Consider the following 21,178-nt stretch of genomic DNA (forward strand, 5'->3'; position numbering starts at 1 on the left):
GAGTAACTTTGCCTGAGACCAGAAAAATGTAGTTAGCTTCTCAAGATAAATTGCCTATAGGCTTTTGCTTAGCAGGCTAAGATGTCTTTCTGGTGTACAGAATACCAGGTTCGAATCCCTAGGCTACCTGGCTAAAATGCTTCCTCGCTAGCCTAACTCATGGGCAACGATGCGCCAGGCAGCTAGTTAACATTAGCATACTCCTTCTAGCTACATTTTGAACTTCCATCCTCTCAGGCCAGGGGAACAATTTATGGATTTATGGTTGGATCAGAATCACTGTTATAATAATTGGCTAGGGTTAGGGTTCAAATCACAGCTGAGCTCATTCAGTTTAACTCAATGCTGATTGGCTATTATAAAAAAAATATATCAAGGGAGGCCAAATACTTGCTGGTTTCCTTGTATTCAATGCTACGGGCAGCAATAATGTCATACTCTTTTTGACTAGACATCATCATAGATACGCTATACATACTGAGACAGAGGGGCGCTGTTTTGTTTGCTCGAATGCTTTCCCCGGTGAGATACATTCAGCCTCTTGTGAATTGAAGGACCTTTATGAAACACAGAGAGGCGAAAGATAAAAAAAATATATACTTTTTTTAAAAGATTTTTTATTGGTAAATTATTTTGGGAAGACTTGGCATCCATGACATTTTCTGTTTACCCTTTACAATGTTCATTTTGAATGTCTGATTACAGTTTCCAATTCTCAGTTAATCCTTTTTTTATTTAATTTAAATGTTCGTTGTGGTATGAATAATTGACACGGATGTTTGTCCTGTATATTGTGTTGTTTGTGCCGTGTTATGTTGAGGATTGTGTTGCTACATTGCCGCACAAGGGTTGTATGGTGTCTTAGTTTAGGCATCTCTGGCAGTCTGTTTAATATCTATAAAACCCAGCAATTAAGACATTTTTAACTGGTGCTATGATTCAGTTCAGAGGGGATCCTCATTTCTGGTCTGTGAAAGACATTAGGATCCCATCCCGTGAACAATATATTAATGACATTAACTTCTCAGAAATCGAATTGTATATGGGGGCTATTTGTTTACCTGAGGTCAAATCATTGCATTATTTTGAAACATGACTTTGTCATGATGCGTGGAGGTCTCTGGGTTTCTCTTTCTGCATTAGCAGGTGCTGTGACAGAAGTTCACAACCATTTTACTCATGCTGCCAAACTGGACATATGAAAGTCTCTTCAGGCCCATATCTCTGGCCATTCCTGAAAAGAAAGGACATTTAGTGACATTTTCACAAGTGACCTGACCTCATAACTTTTAGCATCATGTTTTCACTGGATCATGAAATGACACTCACACTGCAGCATCCAATACAAAACAGGGTTTGGATCTGCTTTTGTTTTCCAGGTTTCATGGTCAACTTTATTATACATATTATTAGCCAATTTTGTCAGTACATGCTCTACCATTTGAGGTCAGGGTACCACGGAGTCATTGGCTGATAATAACAAAGATTGAAAATAAACTGGCTGAGGTTTGAGTTTATGCTCTGTTGAGGTAATGCTCAAGACAGATGATGTAATGTGATCTGGCATTAGAAGACCCTATTTATGCCATGAACACTGAGGCTATGCCCAATAACTGAAATCAAATTAAAAAAATTGTCACATGCGCCAAATATAACAGGTGTAGACTTTGAGTTTATTTTACAGGGACAGTGCACATGAATAAACTTTTCAGTAAAAGTGCTGGTTTTAGTCGGCTGGCTAATCTTCAATCGCAGTGCCTGGGCAGGTTATTAAAACAATTACAATAACAATACAGATAAACAATGAGCAGTGAGTGCCTCCCGAGTGGCGCAGCGGTCTAAGTCACTGTCATTGCAGTGCTAGAGGCATCACTACAGGTCCGGGTTTTATCCTGGGTTGTGTCGCAGCAGGCCGAGACTGGGAGACTCATGAGGCGGCGCACAATTGGCCCAGCGTCGTCCGGGTTAGGGGAGGGTTAGGCCGGCCGGGATGTCCTTGTCCCATCGCGCTCTAGCGACTGCCGCGGGCTGTGCACTGACACGGTCGCCAGTTGGACGGTGTTTCCTCCGGCACATTGGTGTGGCTGGCGTCCTGGTTAATCAAGCAGTGTGTCAAGAAGCAGTGCGTCTTGGCAGGGTTGTGTTTCAGAGGACACATGGCTCTAGACCTTTGCCTTTCCTGAATCAGTATGGGAGTTGCAGCGATTAGATAAGACTGTAACTACCAACTGGATATCACGAAAATGGGGAGAAAAAGGGGTAAAAAATGTATAAATTAATAAATATTACTATGATCAGTAAGCACATGCAGAGCAACAAGTAGCACGCAGCAATCGCAACAAAAAATTCATAAATGCAACAAAGTGTTTCCACACTTCAGAAGCTACTGACAACTTTAATGTGAAATGCTTACTTACAAGCCCTTTCCCAACAATGCAGAGTTAAAAAATGTAAAAACAAATAGTAACACTACAAAATAACAAGGCTATATACAAGGAGTACCGGTACCGAGTCCATGTGCAGGGTACTCTGCCCTACCTGCTGGATATCACAAGAAGGTCATATGAGGAGCAGGTGCATCTTTTCTTAAGGTCTATTGTAGAATATTTGGATTGTGTATGTTCATTCAACACTGGTGAGCTGGCTGGGCAGATCATGCAGTACAGTGGTTCCCACTTCCTTTTCAAGGAACTTTAAACTTACTCTTGAAAGTTGTAATAGTATAATGCACAATGTGCAATTTCAAAATTGGGCAGTGCATCAACAGTTCCTCTTGTCATGTTAGTCATTGTATACCATAGAGAGCTATTTATAACTGGTCAGAAATATCCAGATCAACTAGTCCATGTCAGCCAATGTGTTATTATTTAGTTTTTTTTTGCCAATGGATATTGTTGTATTTTTTCCATTCAAATATCACATGGCAAAATGTATAGAATTGCAAGAAAATGTGCTTTAAAATGGCAAAATCCTCTTTGCACCCTGTGACAAAAGGTGTAGAATTGCAGTAAATAAGCTTTAAGCCTGGAAAATTCTCTCCACCAACAAGAGCGGCGTGAACAGTTTGTGTCATGAACAGTGCTTGTGCCTATAGAAATAGACGTGTGCGTGGGGGGGCAGTGAAAAAGTTTGTCAGTGCCTGATGTAGAACAGTAAAAACATAGAAGGTCTAGTCTATGCGTAGCGTACTATGAGTCTCACATGGTCAAGAACGTAAATATAAGTTTGCATCATCTCCACTGTTGTTTAAGTCCAAGTCCCTGACATAAGAGCTTGAGTGTGACTTTAGCATGTGGCAGGGGGGGTATTAGTGATTTGTATTTGACATTTGTATCTTATAGTTATTGAGAAAGAATTGATTGAAGTTGGAATATTTGTGACATTATAGCTTTACCGAAGCCTCCTTTAAGACTTCATAATGTTTCATCTGTAGGTGTTACAAAGCAAAAGTTGGAGTCATATGAAGCTTTACCGCTCGCTCTGTAATATGAGTAGTATTTTGATTTCAATAACATGCATAACAAGGGTTCATACACTAAGTTGACTGTGCCTTTAAACAGCTTGGAAAATTCCAGAAAATGATGTCATGGCTTTAGAAGCTTCTGAGTCAATTGGAGGTGTACTTGTGGATGTATTTCAAGGCCTACTGTAAAGGAGTCTGTGTGTAGCTGGTGAGATGAGTCAGGCGCAGGACAGCAGATATGAAGTAATAAAATACTTTACTCAAAACTTCAAACATAGCACGTAATATACACGGCCACTCAATATGGACCACAATACAACAAACAATCACTCACAAATACAACATGTAGAACAGGGGGTTAAATAATAAACAAGTAATTGATGAAGGTACCACGTTCATCTGTACCAACAATAGTACGCAAGTATAAACACTGTGGGCCCAGGCAGCCGTCATACCGCTCAGGAAGGAGACGTGTTCTGTCTTCTAGAGATGAACGTACTTTGGTGCGATACTTTGGTGCGAAAAGTGCAAATCAATCCCAGAACAACAGCAAAGGACATTGTGAAGATGCTGGAGGAAACAGGTACAGAAGTATCTATATCCACAGTAAAACGAGTCCTATATCGACATAACCTGAAAGGCCGCTCAGCAAGGAAGAAGCCACTGCAGCATCATGTTGTGGGGGTGCTTTGCTGCAGGAGGGACTAGTGCACTTCACAAAATAGATGGCATCATGAGGGAGTAAAATTATATATATTGAAGCAACATCAGTCAGGAAGTTAAAGCTTGGTCACAAATGGGTCTTCCAAATGGACAATGACCCCAAGCATTTACTTATTTTACCTTTATTTAACTAGGCAAGTTAAGAACAAATTCTTATTTTCGATGAAGGCCATCACAAAGCCCTGACTTCAATCCTATAGAAAATTTGCGTGCAGAACTGAAAAAGTGGGTTAACTGCCTGTTCAGGGGCAGAACAACAGATTTGTTCCTTGGGGATTTGAACTTTCAACCTTGCGGTTACTAGTCCAACACTCTAACCACTAGGCTACCCTGCCGCCCCAGGAATACTTCCAAAGTTGTGGCAAAATGACTTAAGGACAACAAAGTCAAGGTATTGGAGTGGCCATCACAAAGCCCTGACCTCAATCAAATAGAAAATTTGTGGGCAGAACTGAAAAAGTGTGTGCAAGCAAGGAGGCCTACAAACCTGACTCACTTAAAATCAAATCAAATCAAATTTTATTTGTCACATACACATGGTTAGCAGATGTTAATGCGAGTGTAGCGAAATGCTTTGTCAGGAGGAATAGGCCAATTTTCACCCAACTTATTGTGGGAAGCTTGTGGAAGGCTACCCGAAACATTTGACCCAAGTTAAACAATTTAAAGGCAATGCTACCAAGTACTAATTGAGTGTATGTTAACTTCTGACCCACTAGGAATATGATGAAAGAAACAAAAGATGAAATAAATCATACTATTATTGACATTTCACATTAAAATAAAAGGGGTGATCCTAACTGACCTAAGACGGAATTTTTACTAGGATTAAATGTCAGGAATTGTGAAAAACTGAGTTTAAATGTATTTGGCTAAGGTGTATGTAAACTTCCGACTTCAAGTGTATATGCATTGTAGGTAGATAGCACAATGATAGAATAATATGGAAAGAGGTCAAGGCCAACTACGCATAATTTCTTCCATAAACTGTAGAACTGTTTAAACACCTTAACATTTTAGTGTGTATTTATTTTTTTGATATGCATAGCAGGGAAGCACTGGATGTTATCTTAAATATGTCATATGTGTTTTCTTTTATGCCTCAAATAAATCATATTGTGCCTTGGTTATGATCCCTTTTTCCAAGCTTTGTTTCATATGTCTGTAGGTGTGAGGGGAGGAGTCATTGAATGATCATCTATTTTTGTCTCCCTCACTCACAGTTGGGCATTGCCATTGGCTTCCTGGTGCCACCCATCCTCGTGCCAAATGTTGACAATATAGATGAGCTGGCATACCACATCAGCATCATGTTCTACATCACTGCTGGAGTGGCCACCGTGATCTTCATCCTCGTGGTCTTCAGTAAGTCCCGAGGGAAAATGGCCAGTCTTATGCACAGTACATCCTGTGGCTAACACATAGAGTTGGCCAGTAGAGTCACTCCTTCCTAAACTCATCCCAATTATAACGTATAACTCTTTCAGTCATTATGAGCCTTGAGGTGTTGAATTCATTATAATGCCAATATGAGGGGCCAGAATGACCTATCCCCTAACATTGTCGATGTCACAACAACTCATAGTTAACTCTTGGTAGAGGACAAATAGAGCCTCAGTTCATAACCTTGTGCCGAAGAGATTTGGTTTCCGACTTGCTTCATTGTAAGATTATTTCAACGGGGACACATAGCTCTGCTTTGGCAGTTGGAATACAATTACATTGCACCATTGCATCTCTGGGGCTTACCATTGGTTTTGTAGTCTCCTGTCCTGGATATCTATTTGTCCCTGGCTGTCATGTTCTCCTGGCAGGGTTGGTGGATAGGTCAGCAGTCTCAGGGATTAGTGTGTGTTGAGATGTGCTCTGAACAGACCACCTAACGTCTCTTCACTCACTCGCTGTGGCAGGGCTGCGATCGCTGTAATTGACCGAGATCTCTTTAGTTGTGATATTAAAACGGAGTAGGGAAGTTGAGAGGTCTAGTATAGAGTGATTCCTTTGCCACCCTAGACTCTGTTTAATGACTGACACTTTCTCAGAGTGATGACATGGTAGGATAGATAGAGAGGTATTCACATGAGTCACATGGACTTCAGTAACCTATGTTTGTCCAGTGTTCATGACTTCTGCAATTACCCTCAGTTAAAACCGCTGAACTGCCTTTTTAAGGTATTTTTTATTTCATCACACAAACCAGGTCATCCCACTTCTGTTTTGGGGCTTCCCATGTTTTGTTGAAAGAGGCACATTGGGCAAGCTTAGACATGGAACCTAGCCTTAGATGAAGAACGGGGATTCACTGCCTGACCTGACATTATTGATCTTTTCTTGACTATTGTGAAATGAAACTCTCCTCCAGTGTCAGCAGACAGTATTGAGTAGCGACTTAACGAATTGATCAAACTGAACACAGGATAAGACAAGGCCCTTTCTATCTCCCCAGACTGCTCTGTGGGAAAACATAAGCATGTTTACAGCCTGTAGCCCTCTAGTTCTGGATCAGTAAACCAGATAATCTTCCAAGTAAATTCAGAGACAACCTATGCCTCTCTTGGTACGGTATCTACAGTATCTGATACCTATTGAACCCCTCTGTTAGCTGGATGATGTAAGATGCAGTATCTGATACCTATTGAACCCCTCTGTTAGCTGAGTGCTGTAAGATATCTGACGCCTATTGAAGCCCTCTGTTAGCTGGGTGCTGTAAGATATCTGACGCCTATTGAAGCCCTCTGTTAGCTGGGTGATGTAAGATATCTGATACCTATTGAAGCCCTCTGTTAGCTGAGTGCTGTAAGATATCTGATACCTATTGAAGCCCTCTGTTAGCTGGGTGCTGTAAGATATCTGACGCCTATTGAAGCCCTCTGTTAGCTGGATGCTGTAAGATGCAGTATCTGATACCTATTGAACCCCTCTGTTAGCTGGGTGCTGTAAGATGCAGTATCTGATACCTATTGAACCCCTCTGTTAGCTGGGTGCTGTAAGATGCAGTAGCTGATACCTATTGAACACCTCTGTTAGCTGGGTGCTGTAAGATATGTGACGCCTATTGAAGCCCTCTGTTAGCTGGGTGCTGTAAGATATCTGACGCCTATTGAAGCCCTCTGTTAGCTGGATGCAGTAAGATGCAGTATCTGATACCTATTGAAGCGCTCTGTTAGCTGGATGCTGTAAGATGCAGTATCTGATACCTATTGAACCCCTCTGTTAGCTGGGTGCTGTAAGATGCAGTATCTGACGCCTATTAAAGCCCTCTGTTAGCTGGGTGCTGTAAGATATCTGACGCCTATTGAAGCCCTCTGTTAGCTGAGTGCTGTAAGATATCTGACGCCTATTGAAGCCCTCTGTTAGCTGGGTGCTGTAAGATATCTGACGCCTATTGAAGCCCTCTGTTAGCTGAGTGCTGTAAGATATCTGACGCCTATTGAAGCCCTCTGTTAGCTGGGTGCTGTAAGATATCTGATACCTATTGAAGCCCTCTGTTAGCTGAGTGCTGTAAGATATCTGAAGCCTATTGAAGCCCTCTGTTAGCTGGGTGCTGTAAGATATCTGACGCCTATTGAAGCCCTCTGTTAGCTGAGTGCTGTAAGATATCTGATACCTATTGAAGCCCTCTGTTAGCTGGGTGCTGTAAGATATCTGACGCCTATTGAAGCCCTCTGTTAGCTGGGTGCTGTAAGATATCTGATACCTATTGAAGCCCTCTGTTAGCTGGGTGCTGTAAGATATCTGATACCTATTGAAGCCCTCTGTTAGCTGGGTGCTGTAAGATATCTGATACCTATTGAAGCCCTCTGTTAGCTGGATGCTGTAAGATTACTGACGCCTATTGAAGCCCTCTGTTAGCTGGGTGCTGTAAGATATCTGACGCCTATTGAAGCCCTCTGTTAGCTGGGTGCTGTAAGATGCAGTATCTGATGCCTATTGAAGCCCTCTGTTAGCTGGGTGCTGTAAGATATCTGACGCCTATTAAAGCCCTCTGTTAGCTGGGTGCTGTAAGATATCTGACGCCTATTGAAGCCCTCTGTTAGCTGAGTGCTGTAAGTTATTTAACGCCTATTGAAGCCCTCTGTTAGCTGGATGCTGTAAGCAATCTGATACCTATTGAAGCCCTCTGTTAGCTGAGTGCTGTAAGATATCTGAAGCCTATTGAAGCCCTCTGTTAGCTGGGTGCTGTAAGATATCTGACGCCTATTGAAGCCCTCTGTTAGCTGAGTGCTGTAAGATATCTGATACCTATTGAAGCCCTCTGTTAGCTGGGTGCTGTAAGATATCTGACTCCTATTGAAGCCCTCTGTTAGCTGGGTGCTGTAAGATATCTGATACCTATTGAAGCCCTCTGTTAGCTGGGTGCTGTAAGATATCTGATACCTATTGAAGCCCTCTGTTAGCTGGGTGCTGTAAGATATCTGACGCCTATTGAAGCCCTCTGTTAGCTGGGTGCTGTAAGTTATTTAACGCCTATTGAAGCCCTCTGTTAGCTGGATGCTGTAAGATATCTGACGCCTATTGAAGCCCTCTGTTAGCTGGGTGCTGTAAGATGTAGTATCTGATGCCTATTGAAGCCCTCTGTTAGCTGGGTGCTGTAAGATATCTGACGCCTATTGAAGCCCTCTGTTAGCTGGGTGCTGTAAGATATCTGACGCCTATTGAAGCCCTCTGTTAGCTGGGTGCTGTAAGTTATTTAACGCCTATTGAAGCCCTCTGTTAGCTGGTTGCTGTAAGATGCAGTATCTGACGCCTATTGAAGCCCTCTGTTAGCTGGGTGCTGTGAGATATCTGACGCCTATTGAAGCCCTCTGTTAGCTGGGTGCTGTAAGATATCTGACGCCTATTGAAGCCCTCTGTTAGCTGGGTGCTGTAAGATATCTGACGCCTATTGAAGCCCTCTGTTAGCTGGGTGCTGTAAGATATCTGACGCCTATTGAAGCCCTCTGTTAGCTGGGTGCTGTAAGATATCTGATACCTATTGAAGCCCTCTGTTAGCTGGGTGCTGTAAGATATCTGACGCCTATTGAAGCCCTCTGTTAGCTGGGTGCTGTAAGATATCTGATACCTATTGAAGCCCTCTGTTAGCTGGATGCTGTAAGATATCTGACGCCTATTGAAGCCCTCTGTTAGCTGGGTGCTGTAAGATGCAGTATCTGATGCCTATTGAAGCCCTCTGTTAGCTGGGTGCTGTAAGATATCTGACGCCTATTGAAGCCCTCTGTTAGCTGGGTGCTGTAAGATATCTGACGCCTATTGAAGCCCTCTGTTAGCTGGGTGCTGTAAGTTATTTAACGCCTATTGAAGCCCTCTGTTAGCTGGATGCTGTAAGATGCAGTATCTGACGCCTATTGAAGCCCTCTGTTAGCTGGGTGCTGTGAGATATCTGACGCCTATTGAAGCCCTCTGTTAGCTGGGTGCTGTAAGATATCTGACGCCTATTGAAGCCCTCTGTTAGCTGGGTGCTGTAAGATATCTGACGCCTATTGAAGCCCTCTGTTAGCTGGGTGCTGTAAGATATCTGACGCCTATTGAAGCCCTCTGTTAGCTGGGTGCTGTAAGATATCTGACGCCTATTGAAGCCCTCTGTTAGCTGGGTGCTGTAAGATATCTGACGCCTATTGAAGCCCTCTGTTAGCTGGGTGCTGTAAGATATCTGATACCTATTGAAGCCCTCTGTTAGCTGGGTGCTGTAAGATATCTGACGCCCTGTTGAAGCCCTCTGTTAACCCGGTGCTGTAAGATATTTGAAGCCTGTTGAAGCCCTCTGTTAGCTGGGTGCTGTAAGATATTTGAAGCCTATTGAAGCCCTCTGTTAGCTGGGTGCTGTAAGATATCTGACGCCTATTGAAGCCCTCTGTTAGCTGGGTGCTGTAAGATATCTGACGCCTATTGAAGCCCTCTGTTAGCTGGGTGCTGTAAGATATCTGACGCCTATTGAAGCCCTCTGTTAACCCGGTGCTGTAAGATATTTGAAGCCTATTGAAGCCCTCTGTTAACCCGGTGCTGTAAGATATTTGAAGCCTATTGAAGCCCTCTGTTAACCCGGTGCTGTAAGATATTTGAAGCCTGTTGAAGCCCTCTGTTAGCTGGGTGCTGTAAGATATTTGAAGCCTATTGAAGCCCTCTGTTAGCTGTACAGATAGGTGGAGTAGAAGCTAGTTGGTGTGTGGGTCTACTTTATGAACTCCTACCCCAGTGAGCTGATCTCTCCTCCACTTCTCAGACTGAACGTTGGAGCTGGACTCTCCAGCGTGACTATTGTTGAATCACTGACTGACTGACTCACTCACTGCGCACCAGGGGCATGGAGGAAGAGAGGGGGCCCTGATAGGGCAAACAGTTACTGGTGCATTTCATCTCTTCAGGCAAATTCTCAGACACGCATCTTTCTTTCTCTCTCTTTCTCTCTTGCTCTTTTAGCGATAGGCCTGGTGTGTTGCCTTGGCTGCGTTGTACTGAACTAGCTGGATGTAACTTTGGCCCCTCCTGTCCTATAGTCCCCCAAAGCTATATGACTGCCCTAACTCCTACTGAGCTCAGGTGTCTGTGTTGATTGATAGAAGCACAGATGGAGGGATGTTAGAAGTCATGGGATGGCCATTGGCCTTTCACTAATTTGTTGCTATCACCAGCTTAATTGAGTGACTGCTGCTAGTTTTTCTTGGGAGGAGAAACGAGGGGGAGGATTGGCTTGTGGTTGGATCCAATTTTAACATGGTCTTTTAAAGGGCTCTGACAGATGTGCAACTTCAGAATCTACATCCAACCCTTTTCTAATATATGTTGGGTGTGTCTAGATAATGTATGTTGAGAACACACATTTAGGTGTGTCTATGATTGGTGTTTGTCAAATATCTGTATAGGAATGAATGGTCCAGTGTTACGGGAATTGCATACAAACTTCTACTCTACAGTATATCAGCATTATCACATTATTATTAATACCGGTTCTGTTTCTGTGTTCAACAGTGTTCCAAGAGAAGCCGGAAATCCCTCCCACCCTGGCTCAGGTCCAGGCCAGGAGCATCCCTCCAGAAGAGTACTCCTACGTGGCCTCTATCCTGAGACTGCTGCGTAACCTACCCTTCATGCTCCTCGTCATCAGCTATGGTGGGTCGTATTCACCCTTAATCACTCTCAAACCACACCCATTTCTACCAGCATGTATGTACTCCTATTATTTGAGAAAACAGAAGTTACATACGGCTGGCCAGATCAAAGCTTGTTGTATTGGTGATGCCCCAGACCTCATCTCATAAACACACACACACATGGCCTCACAGCAGAATCGCCCCTATTCGAAGTACACTGTGCATTATCTTGCAGTCTCTACTGTGTGTCCCCTGAATGAGTTCAAGTAAGGTGAACTCACAAATGTAAATATGAACAACGTGGATGCTGTTGCATCATCACAGTGACAGGTGATTGAAAACATGTACACAACATCAGAGTATAACCATCTGAAGAAAACATCTGTTAGGGTCTTAAAGCCAGATCAATAGGTTTCAGTTTGTGCTTAGAGATGTGAATATATCTCTCATTATGTTTTTGTATCCAGCACACTGTACATATTTGTACATCAAATGGTATTTTTGAGGATTTTAGGTTTATTGTCAGATTCTTAGGGTTGAAAGGTCACAGTCCTTGTAGTTAATTGTTAACTTATTGAATATTTGCAATGGTAGGGTTACTAGTCCATAAAAGTATTGCCTCGGGTCAGCTTAGCCTGATTACATTTTCACTGAATTATTGTCTGCCTTGGCTGTGCCTTCTCAAGAAAACAATGAAATAAATACTAGAGTTGAACTATTACATATGTCATGCCCTTTAGCTGTTTGGAAATATGACGTTTTACTTTTTTAAATGTTATTTCATATTAACATTGTTTACCCTTTGATGTGGCAAATAAGGATTTTCAGGAACAAGATAACAAACCTTAAGGGAAAAGCTGTCCAAACCAATTAAATATTGAGTGACACACCACCATTTATGTGAAAGTCAAATATTCTCTCCTTTGTAGTAGTAGACTGGCTAAGGGCCAGGTATGGGTTCCATTAGGACAGGGCCAGTGAAACCCAAATACAGCGTCCCATCTGGATCCCCCTGCTTTCCCTGCAGGCCTCAGACTAAATAAAGACCTGCTCCTCTGCAGACTACAGCTCCTGTAAAATACAGCTCTGTCTCAGAGTGCAGAAACAAAACTAACATGTTTCCTTATGTTTTCTGCAGGGCTGAATGTCGGTTGTTTCTATGCTGTTTCCACACTGCTGAACCGGATGATTATTGAGCATTATCCAGTAAGTCTCACCTGAATCTAATCACAACAAAACCAACCTACTGTAGTCTGCATAAGTCCCTCTGTGGCCATGTCCTTCAGTTATATCCTCTCTTACTGTATTCAAAGAAGATCTTGAGATGTTACCTCCCCAATAAGTAAAACATTTAACTGTGTAGTCTATAATTAAGGGTATTTTCTAGACTAAAGACACAATTCTATAGCCCCGAAAAAGATGACAGGTATAAGAGAACTAGTATCAAGTTCTAGTAGCAAGTAGGCTCACCCCAGATAAGATAACTGAAAGGCGTGAGAGGGTCAGGATGTCCAATTTGACTGCAGAAAGACCAATTCAGTAATTTTAACCTCCACAGGGTGAAGAGGTGAATGCTGGAAGAATTGGCCTCACCATTGTCATTGCGGGGATGGTGGGGTCCCTCATATGTGGGATCTGGTTGGACAAGACCAAAACCTACAAGTAAGATACTTTTAGGAACACTTAGGAACACTTGAGAGTACACAATACTTTACTAAAAATACACGTTATTGCATGTAGCATTATGCTCCTAGATACAATAGCTTTTTTGTGTGACTTTGATCACTGAATGGCAAGTCCGACCCTACCCTTTTGGGCCCTAAGCGAGATTTGGTTGGGGGGGACGCCACCTCACTGGGAAAACATTTTTGTGCCCCCCCCAATGTTACAGTTTTAACACAAGTTTTATGAAATTCTATACATTTTGACATGGACGGAAAGAAAATGATGCCTTTTTTTTATATCATGCAATTCTACACATTTTGCCATGGAGCGGAGCAAGAAATAGTCTGTTTAACAGCTAAATTCCTGCAGTTATACCCATTTTGCCATGACCTATGCCATGATACAATTATATCTGAGTGAGAGTGACGAACAAAATCAATGTGGGCCCCCTGGAGGACAGGGCTCCTGGGCATGTGCCCTGGTATAAGGCCATGATTATTAGATAGCTGGCAAGACAAACTTGCTAATCAAATGATTTTCTCTGCAATGGCTATTGAGTGACTGAAATAACAAGATAAAAACTGCTGATGCACAACCACATTTCGAAATTGCACTTTGTGTATTCTAGTAACAGTAAGTAGAGACCCTGACTGAGTTCCTAAAAAAACTAAAACGATTTGGTTACGGACCCTCTAGTGGCCGCGTGGCCCTAAGCGACCACTTATGCCCAGGGCTCAGTGGCCCTTCCTTAGTACCAATGAACTAAAAAAGGTTACATACACATTCCCCAACTTAGACACATACGCATTGTAATAGTGCGGCTGTAGCTGGCTGCTGACAAGGCTACTGGCTAATCTTTTGTCTGATGACACCAGAAAATTCCCAGTAATTGGCTTTATAATCCTCTCAAGCTTTTTCGTCACGCTCTCTGATAGAGTCAGTCAAGCTCTGTGTTGGAAGAGGTCCAGTAACTGCTGATGAGTCAGTTAATAAGATAAGAGCTGTTAAGGTCCCACTTCTCATCTCTTTGAGAACCTTTGCCCTTTTTAATTAGTGATTAAAATGTGATTTGCCTTGCGTACAGATAACTATTGTGTACAGATAAAGACTAGTGCATACAGTAGCCAGATTCACTGTATCTACTTAATCTTACTCTACATCTAACATCTCAATCATATCCTTCATTAAAAAAACTATCCATAGCATAGGTTGACACGGTAACAATCAGTAATGTTGTGTTACACTCTTGTGCTCCGGGCTATGAAAACAGTAAACCAAATATGACCTTGGATGGGCTGGGCTCTTGCTTCTCCCATTAGCCACTCTAAAGGAGTCACTTTCTACATGAATGTCTTTTAAAGCTCTCATTCAAAGGCAGGCGTCTAGGCAGATTAGTTATTTTTGTTGGAAGTGGAAACCATTGAGGTTCTGGAGGAACTAAGTGTTGTATCTGATGCCTCTCCCTGCATATCCAAACTGACAAGTTTTATCTATGAATCCTCTCAGCTGAAGTAGTGGCCTGTTGGAATTGAGGCTCCATAGTTAATGGTGCTTGAGAGGAAGTCTCTATCCTTTTAAATGCATCTATATACAGATGTAGATCTTAAGGGAAAGGGGGATACCTAGTCAGTTGTACAACTGAATGCATTCAACTGAAATGTGTCTTCCGCATTTAACCCCATTTTACTGAATCAGAAAGGTGCCGGGGCTGTCTTAATCGACATCCACGTCATCGGATCCCGGGGAACAGTGGCTGACATTTTAAAGTGGAAATTACAATCTTTAGAAGCCTTTTTAAACCTTGAATACACTACAAGTTCACAATTCCTGCTGTGTAGGAAAATTCTCAGTAACAAAATAGTGATCAAATTAAGATACTACATCTGTAGAGGTTATTAATGTAGTCATTCAAACATCTGCGCAGACAATGTCCAATTCTGTTTAATCTCCTTTCTATTTGTTTTGGTCAAATAACACAGTTGTTGTTTCTCACCACAGAGCAGCCATTCATCAAACACCTGACCTGATCATGAACTACCTTGGTTGGTGGAAATAAAAGTACAGGCTTTGTTACCTCAATACCTTTCAAATATAAAGAAAATGTGATAGAAGTTGACAGCATGGTAAAGTTGGCAACTTTTCATCTTAGTATGAAAGGGATATATAACACATGTTATGAGGGTGAAAATTGTTTCCCCAAATTCTTCACATGACATCTGAATAAATCGAGCCAAAGCAGTCAACCCAGATTTCTGTTATTGATGCTCCCTTCCTCATACCTCCATGTGTGTGAGAGACAAAGGACGAAGTTGTATTAACAACAATAGCTGAGTGGAGCAATGTTTCATGCGTGGTTGTACAGGAAGAGCTTCACCATAGTAAGCCTGTTGGTGTAGGCCAGAATGTGCCAGTTTTAATAAGGGGGTCTTAGATGGTCAGGAATCTTGTTTTTCCTCTCATAGAGGATGGGATTGGAGGGGTTGACAGTGGAGCCACAGCCAGCCTTACTGAACAGTTCTGCATGCTAGTTCAGAACCTGGACGGGTTACTGGTGCTGTATGTAGGCCCTACCACAGATTGTTGAGGACTGGGACTTTTCTGAAGTGCTTTGTGAAACTTATGTAAAAGCAATATCCAGATAAGATGAATAGATTGCAGACTCATTCAAATCCCATATGGGATATGCAGCAATGTTGACGTGTCCGTGAGCAATGCAGCAAACTGCTTATTAAAATATAGTACATTTCTATTTACACAAGCATACAGTACATTTCATACAGGCAAAATCCAGGAAAAACAAACATATATGATTATTTTCCTCTCTCCCCAGACAGACTACCCTGGCTGTATATCTTCTGTCCCTCGTGGGAATGGTGGTCTATGCCTTCACCCTCAACTTAGGCCACCTATGGGTGGTGTTTGTAACATCGGGGGCTCTTGGGTAAGAGTGAACAAACACTGTGACCATACACAATGATGTTTGTGAATGATTTGCATTTGCTAGCTATTCCACCTTTAGCATGTCAGTTGTAATGTGGGGTGGACTAGGTTTCCTGCCCTGGTCACACTGCAGGAGCACTGCATGCTATTTACATTGCAAACTGCCTCCTTGCTCTTTAAACAGCCACTCTGTGGGAAGAGGCAGACAATATCTTAAAATGCTCAGTAGTTAATGTTGTTTAAGGTCAAGTGTAGTGGGAGACAAACCCATGATTATGTGCAACATAAATTATTTTCCTCTGGAGTTGAATAAGTATTTTATTATTTGTTAACTGATGTATAAAGGAGATGAACAAGAGCTGAAGATTTTAAAGGGTCTGCTAGAGAAATGCCCTCAGAGGAGATTTGGCTGTGGAGTAGATTTTTTTATTTCTCTCAGCAGGCATGAAATGTTAAGTGCTGCGCTTTAGTTTGAGTAAAAACAACACTGGAAAACCTCATGTCTTCAGGTTCTTCATGACTGGGTACCTGCCGCTTGGCTTTGAGTTTGCTGTGGAGCTGACCTTCCCAGAGTGTGAGGGCACCTCCTCAGGCCTGCTCAACTGTTCAGCTCAGGTAACAGGGACCATACTTTGGGATAATATTCACCATTGAAATAGTACATCTAGGTTTGTTGTATGCATGAAGTCTATGTATGAACTTAATGCATTTTATGCACGCTTTGACAATAACAACATAGTCCCGGGTGTGAGGGCTGCCACCGACCCAGAAGATTGGGTGGTCTCGCTCTCCAAGGCCGACGTGAGTCCAGTCTGTAATCCACCTCAATGGGGCTGCAGTGGAGCAGATCGAGAGCTTAAAGTGTCCAAATCACTAAACTTAAAATGGTCCACACACAGTTGTAAAGAAGGGGCGGCATGGGCCCTCAAATCTTTAAAGTTCTACAGCTGTACCATTGAGAGCGTCTTTACTGGCTGTATCACAGCTTGGTATGGCAATAGCACCGCCCTCGACCGCATGGACAACCCAGTACATCACTGGGGCCGAGCTCCCTGCCATCCAGGACCTCTATATCAGGCTGTGTGAAAGGAAGGCCCGGAAAAAAGTTAGACTCCAACCACCCAAGCCATAGAAGGTTCTCTCTGCATACGCACAGCAAGCGGTACCGGTGCATCAAGTCTGACACCAATAGGCTCCTGAACAGCTTCTATCCCCAAGCTATAAGACTGCTAAATAGCTAACTAAATAGCTAACAAAATGGTTACACATAACATCTGAGTTGACCTTCGTATTTTATTCTTATTTTTGCACTATCTATGCACACTCACAGGGTCCTACACACTATGCACACTGATACTTCAACACACATACATACGCTCTCTCCATAATATGCACATACCTTTACATTTCATACCAACTCTACACACCCACTCACATACACTCATCAGATATGCTGCTGCTACTCTGTTTATCATATATCCTGATGCCTAGTCACCTCACCTTACCCCTATTCATATCTACCTCTATCCATCCAGTATCCCTGCACATTGTAAATATGGTACTGGAACTGACTTGTGTTATTTTGTTTGTTCAACCTTGTTATTTTTAGTATTACATTGTTGGGGTTAGAGCTTGCAAGAAAGGCATTTCACTGTACTTGTGCATGTGACATTAAAACTTGAAACTTGATTGTGTTTAGAGATGATCAACTCTCATGTTCACTCCCCTCATTCTTCCAGATATTTGGGATCATATTCACCATCGGTCAAGGGAAGATCATAGAGCACTTTGGAACGTTCGCTGGGAACATCTTTCTCTGTGTCTTCCTCCTCATAGGCACTATTATGACAGGTAGTTTGCTTAACCCCTACACACATTATAGCCCTATTTTGCAATAACAGAACAGCTTTACGGTAGATTGAACTTTGGACTCATCTGCCTGCAGTTGTTATAGTGAAGCACAGTGTCCTGTTATGTGATCCACATTATATGGGGCTGTAGGAATGCATGACTCCTCAGATAATCGCAGTCGGTTGCACAGATTTTGCTTAACAGCCTTATCTAGGATTCATCCTGGAGTAATGATGCCCTCTAGTGGGTCATAGTGACCATGATTTCTCTTCACAGGAAAACGTTAACACATTTTCTACATACAGTAGTACATTTCCCACATAGTTTCCGAGGCTATACATTCCTGAACATCAATACTATATATGACCCATGCATTTCTGAATATGTTTCTGAGTAGTGCCTTACCGCTCTCATCTATATGTCACAGCATTCATCAAGTCTGACCTCCGACGGCAAAAGGCCAACCATCTGGCTGAGACACAGGCGGCAAGTGTAAGTATATCTGTTTCTGCTATTTGGTGTCAGCGGTAGGATCTCTGCCTTCCAGTTAAAAGGGATGTGATTTGTTGGATACTGCCCCTGGCTGATGCTCCATTCAATGGACTATGCTGGCTGTCTGGCTGCTTCTCTTGTGTGGGTTCCTCTTGTTTGCTGTGGAGTGGACACAGGGGTCACAAGCGTCAGACACCACCGTGCTTTTCCTCAGCTCTCTGAGAACAACCCAGCTGTTTCTGAAAACATGACTTTGCACCCGCTGTCAGCTCTCTGAAAACAACCCAGCTGTTTCTGAAAACATGACTTTGCACCCGCTGTCAGTTCTCTGAAAACAACCCAGCTGTTTCTGAAAACATGACTTTGCACACGCTGTCAGCTCTCTGAAAACATGACTCTGCACCCGCTGTCAGCTCTCTGAAACATGACTTTGCACCCGCGGTCAGCTCTCTGAAAACATGACTTTGCACCCGCTGTCAGCTCTCTGAAAACATGACTTTGCACCCGCTGTCAGCTCTCTGAAAACATGACTTTGCACCCGCTGTCAGCTCTCTGAAACATGACTTTGCACCCGCTGTCAGCTCTCTGAAAACATGACTTTGCACCCGCTGTCAGCTCTCTGAAAACATGACTTTGCACCCGCTGTCAGCTCTCTGAAAACATGACTTTGCACCCGCTGTCAGCTCTCTGAAAACATGACTTTGCACCCGCTGTCAGCTCTCTGAAAACATGACTTTGCACCCGCTGTCAGCTCTCTGAAAACATGACTTTGCACCCGCTGTCAGCTCTCTGAAAACATGACTTTGCACCCGCTGTCAGCTCTCTGAAAACATGACTTTGCACCCGCTGTCAGCTCTCTGAAAACATGACTTTGCACCCGCTGTCAGCACTCCGATTAGCTGTATTTGATTACATGCCTTGCTGGTGTTTGATACAAAAACATGCTTGAGAAGTTTCTGTTTCGTTCAACATGCAACATGCATGACAAAGATACTGTACCTTTTGTCACAGATTATTATGGCTGCAGAGTTGTAGGAATCTACAGGTATCACACAATATCAGGGTGAAATATCATTGTGGTTTATCTGGAGTATAAAACTACAATGATCCAGCCACCTTTTATTTAACTAGGCAAGTCAGTTAAGAACAAATTCGTATTTTACCATGACTGCCTACCCCGGCCAAACCCTCCCCTAACCCGGACGACGCTGGGCCAATTGTGCATCGCCCTATGGGACTGCCGGGATCAAACCAGGGTCTGTAGTGACACCTCTAGCACTGAGATGCAGTGCCTTAGACCGCTGCGCCACTCGGAAGTATATTCATCATAAGAGTGTACAATAGGCTATAGTAAAAAATACATCACATTTACTTTTTCAATTACTCTCACTTGGCAGCAAAAATAAATCATATACCAACGGCTTGCTCACGCAAGAGAATGTAATTCTGTATTTTTTTTTGCTTTAATCATATAATAGATTCATAATTAACTTCAGGTTCAACTCACCATTGGCCAGTGATGTTCAGCTGTTGAAGGTCAACTTTAAATCATTAACAAGACTATCATGCCTAACACATCCACTCTGCTCAGCGACTATTCTTTCTATTATTATCACTTATTTTATCTCAATGCAGGTTGGGAGCTTCACTCACTTCATTTATGGAATACTACAATAATCCCATCAATACTTCTGTTAATATTTAAAAGCAGTGCTATGTCCCTTGTCTCCAGTAACATTGCCAAGAAAATTCAAGAATTTACTCTCCATTTTTTAAAATTCGATGTTGAAAATGGAATGGTTGTTAGTCACAGTAGGTAGCATTGTATTAATTGAAAATATAGCTTAGAACATTTTTTATAGCGTATGAAGAGTCAAAAGACCATATTGCACAATTTGTTTAATCCATAATCCTTTACAATTCCAGTCCAGCTTTATGTCATATCCTTTCCATCCTCAGAAGAGTCCTCATTAAGAGAAGGCTCTCTCTAGAGGCAGGTGGACTGCTGGAGTTAAAAGAAGGTTTTATGGGAGGGTCTGGAAAGGGCATAGGGATTATGGTGATAGGGATGGTGGAGGAGCCCTCTTGCCCCTCTTGTGCGTGATTCCCTAGTCGTTGTTCCAGGCTGCAGACTCCCCGTCTCGGATACAGGACTACGGGGCCACAACACCCAGCAGATCACAGGAGCAGCAATCCTGACATTAACTTCAGTAAAACCCAAACACACACCTGCCAAGGTACAGGTATCAAGTCTTTGAATCTTATTTCACACATGCAAAGTGCTGTACAGTACAAAATGCAATCATAAAGAGCACTCCTATTGGGGATGTGTTGAGAATTCCAATAGAAATATAAAGACATAAAACACTAAATTCACTCAATCTTTACACATTAAACATTTTCTAAATGCTGTAGCCTGTAACCCACTTCAGCAGGGTGAAATGTCTTAAAGAAAGACATGGCACCTGCTCTTTCTGTGAAAAGAGCAGTAACTTGGATTGAGAATGCCATGTGGGACTTGCCAAAGCAGATGACAGGGATTGGTCAAGCATAAGGAGTCTCCAAGCAGGGTTGGGAGTTAATGTCTGGATAGGGTACTGTGCTTCAATTCCAATAATCAGTAAGACACATTTTCTGTCAGCTAAGCAGTGACTGAGGAACTGAAGTTCTGTAAAATATTGTTGAAAATGAAGTGATCATGCCGAAGCTTTGTTGAAGTATGCTACTTGCAGCTTGAGTGTAATATTAGTGCTTTTAACTATTTGTCCTTCGGTTGATCATCCTTCTCAAAGCAAAGCCCTACTATATGAGCTGGTTGGAAAACAAAATGGTGATGATTTTATGTGTGGCAGAGAGCTTTTAACGTCCTGTTTAAGTGTTAGCTAATAAACCCCTGAGAAAATGTTTTGGTACCTTACAACAAGGATCAGGGGAATCAATCAGCTTTTCCTGTTTT

At 42.5% G+C, this 21,178-nt stretch overlaps 1 protein-coding gene across 2 annotated transcripts in view; it reads left to right on the forward strand.

The window, feature by feature from the left end:
• The window catches only part of LOC109903184 (feline leukemia virus subgroup C receptor-related protein 2-like), a 31,363-nt gene that overhangs the window by 7,336 nt on the left and 2,849 nt on the right, over nucleotides 1-21,178 (forward strand). The window contains exons 2-10 of one of the 2 annotated variants that reach the window (XM_020499828.2): nucleotides 5,410-5,551; nucleotides 11,153-11,293; nucleotides 12,413-12,480; nucleotides 12,833-12,936; nucleotides 15,770-15,880; nucleotides 16,389-16,494; nucleotides 17,619-17,730; nucleotides 18,158-18,222; nucleotides 20,347-20,459. In XM_020499828.2, coding sequence (XP_020355417.1) covers nucleotides 5,410-5,551; nucleotides 11,153-11,293; nucleotides 12,413-12,480; nucleotides 12,833-12,936; nucleotides 15,770-15,880; nucleotides 16,389-16,494; nucleotides 17,619-17,730; nucleotides 18,158-18,222; nucleotides 20,347-20,421 — 924 coding nt within the window. In that variant the 3' untranslated portion in view covers nucleotides 20,422-20,459. The remainder of the gene's footprint in view (nucleotides 1-5,409; nucleotides 5,552-11,152; nucleotides 11,294-12,412; nucleotides 12,481-12,832; nucleotides 12,937-15,769; nucleotides 15,881-16,388; nucleotides 16,495-17,618; nucleotides 17,731-18,157; nucleotides 18,223-20,346; nucleotides 20,460-21,178) is intronic. The other variant, XM_020499829.2, reaches the window with a different exon arrangement.

The sequence above is a fragment of the Oncorhynchus kisutch genome, linkage group LG14, assembly GCF_002021735.2.
Source record: "Oncorhynchus kisutch isolate 150728-3 linkage group LG14, Okis_V2, whole genome shotgun sequence".
Lineage (NCBI taxonomy): Eukaryota > Metazoa > Chordata > Actinopteri > Salmoniformes > Salmonidae > Oncorhynchus > Oncorhynchus kisutch.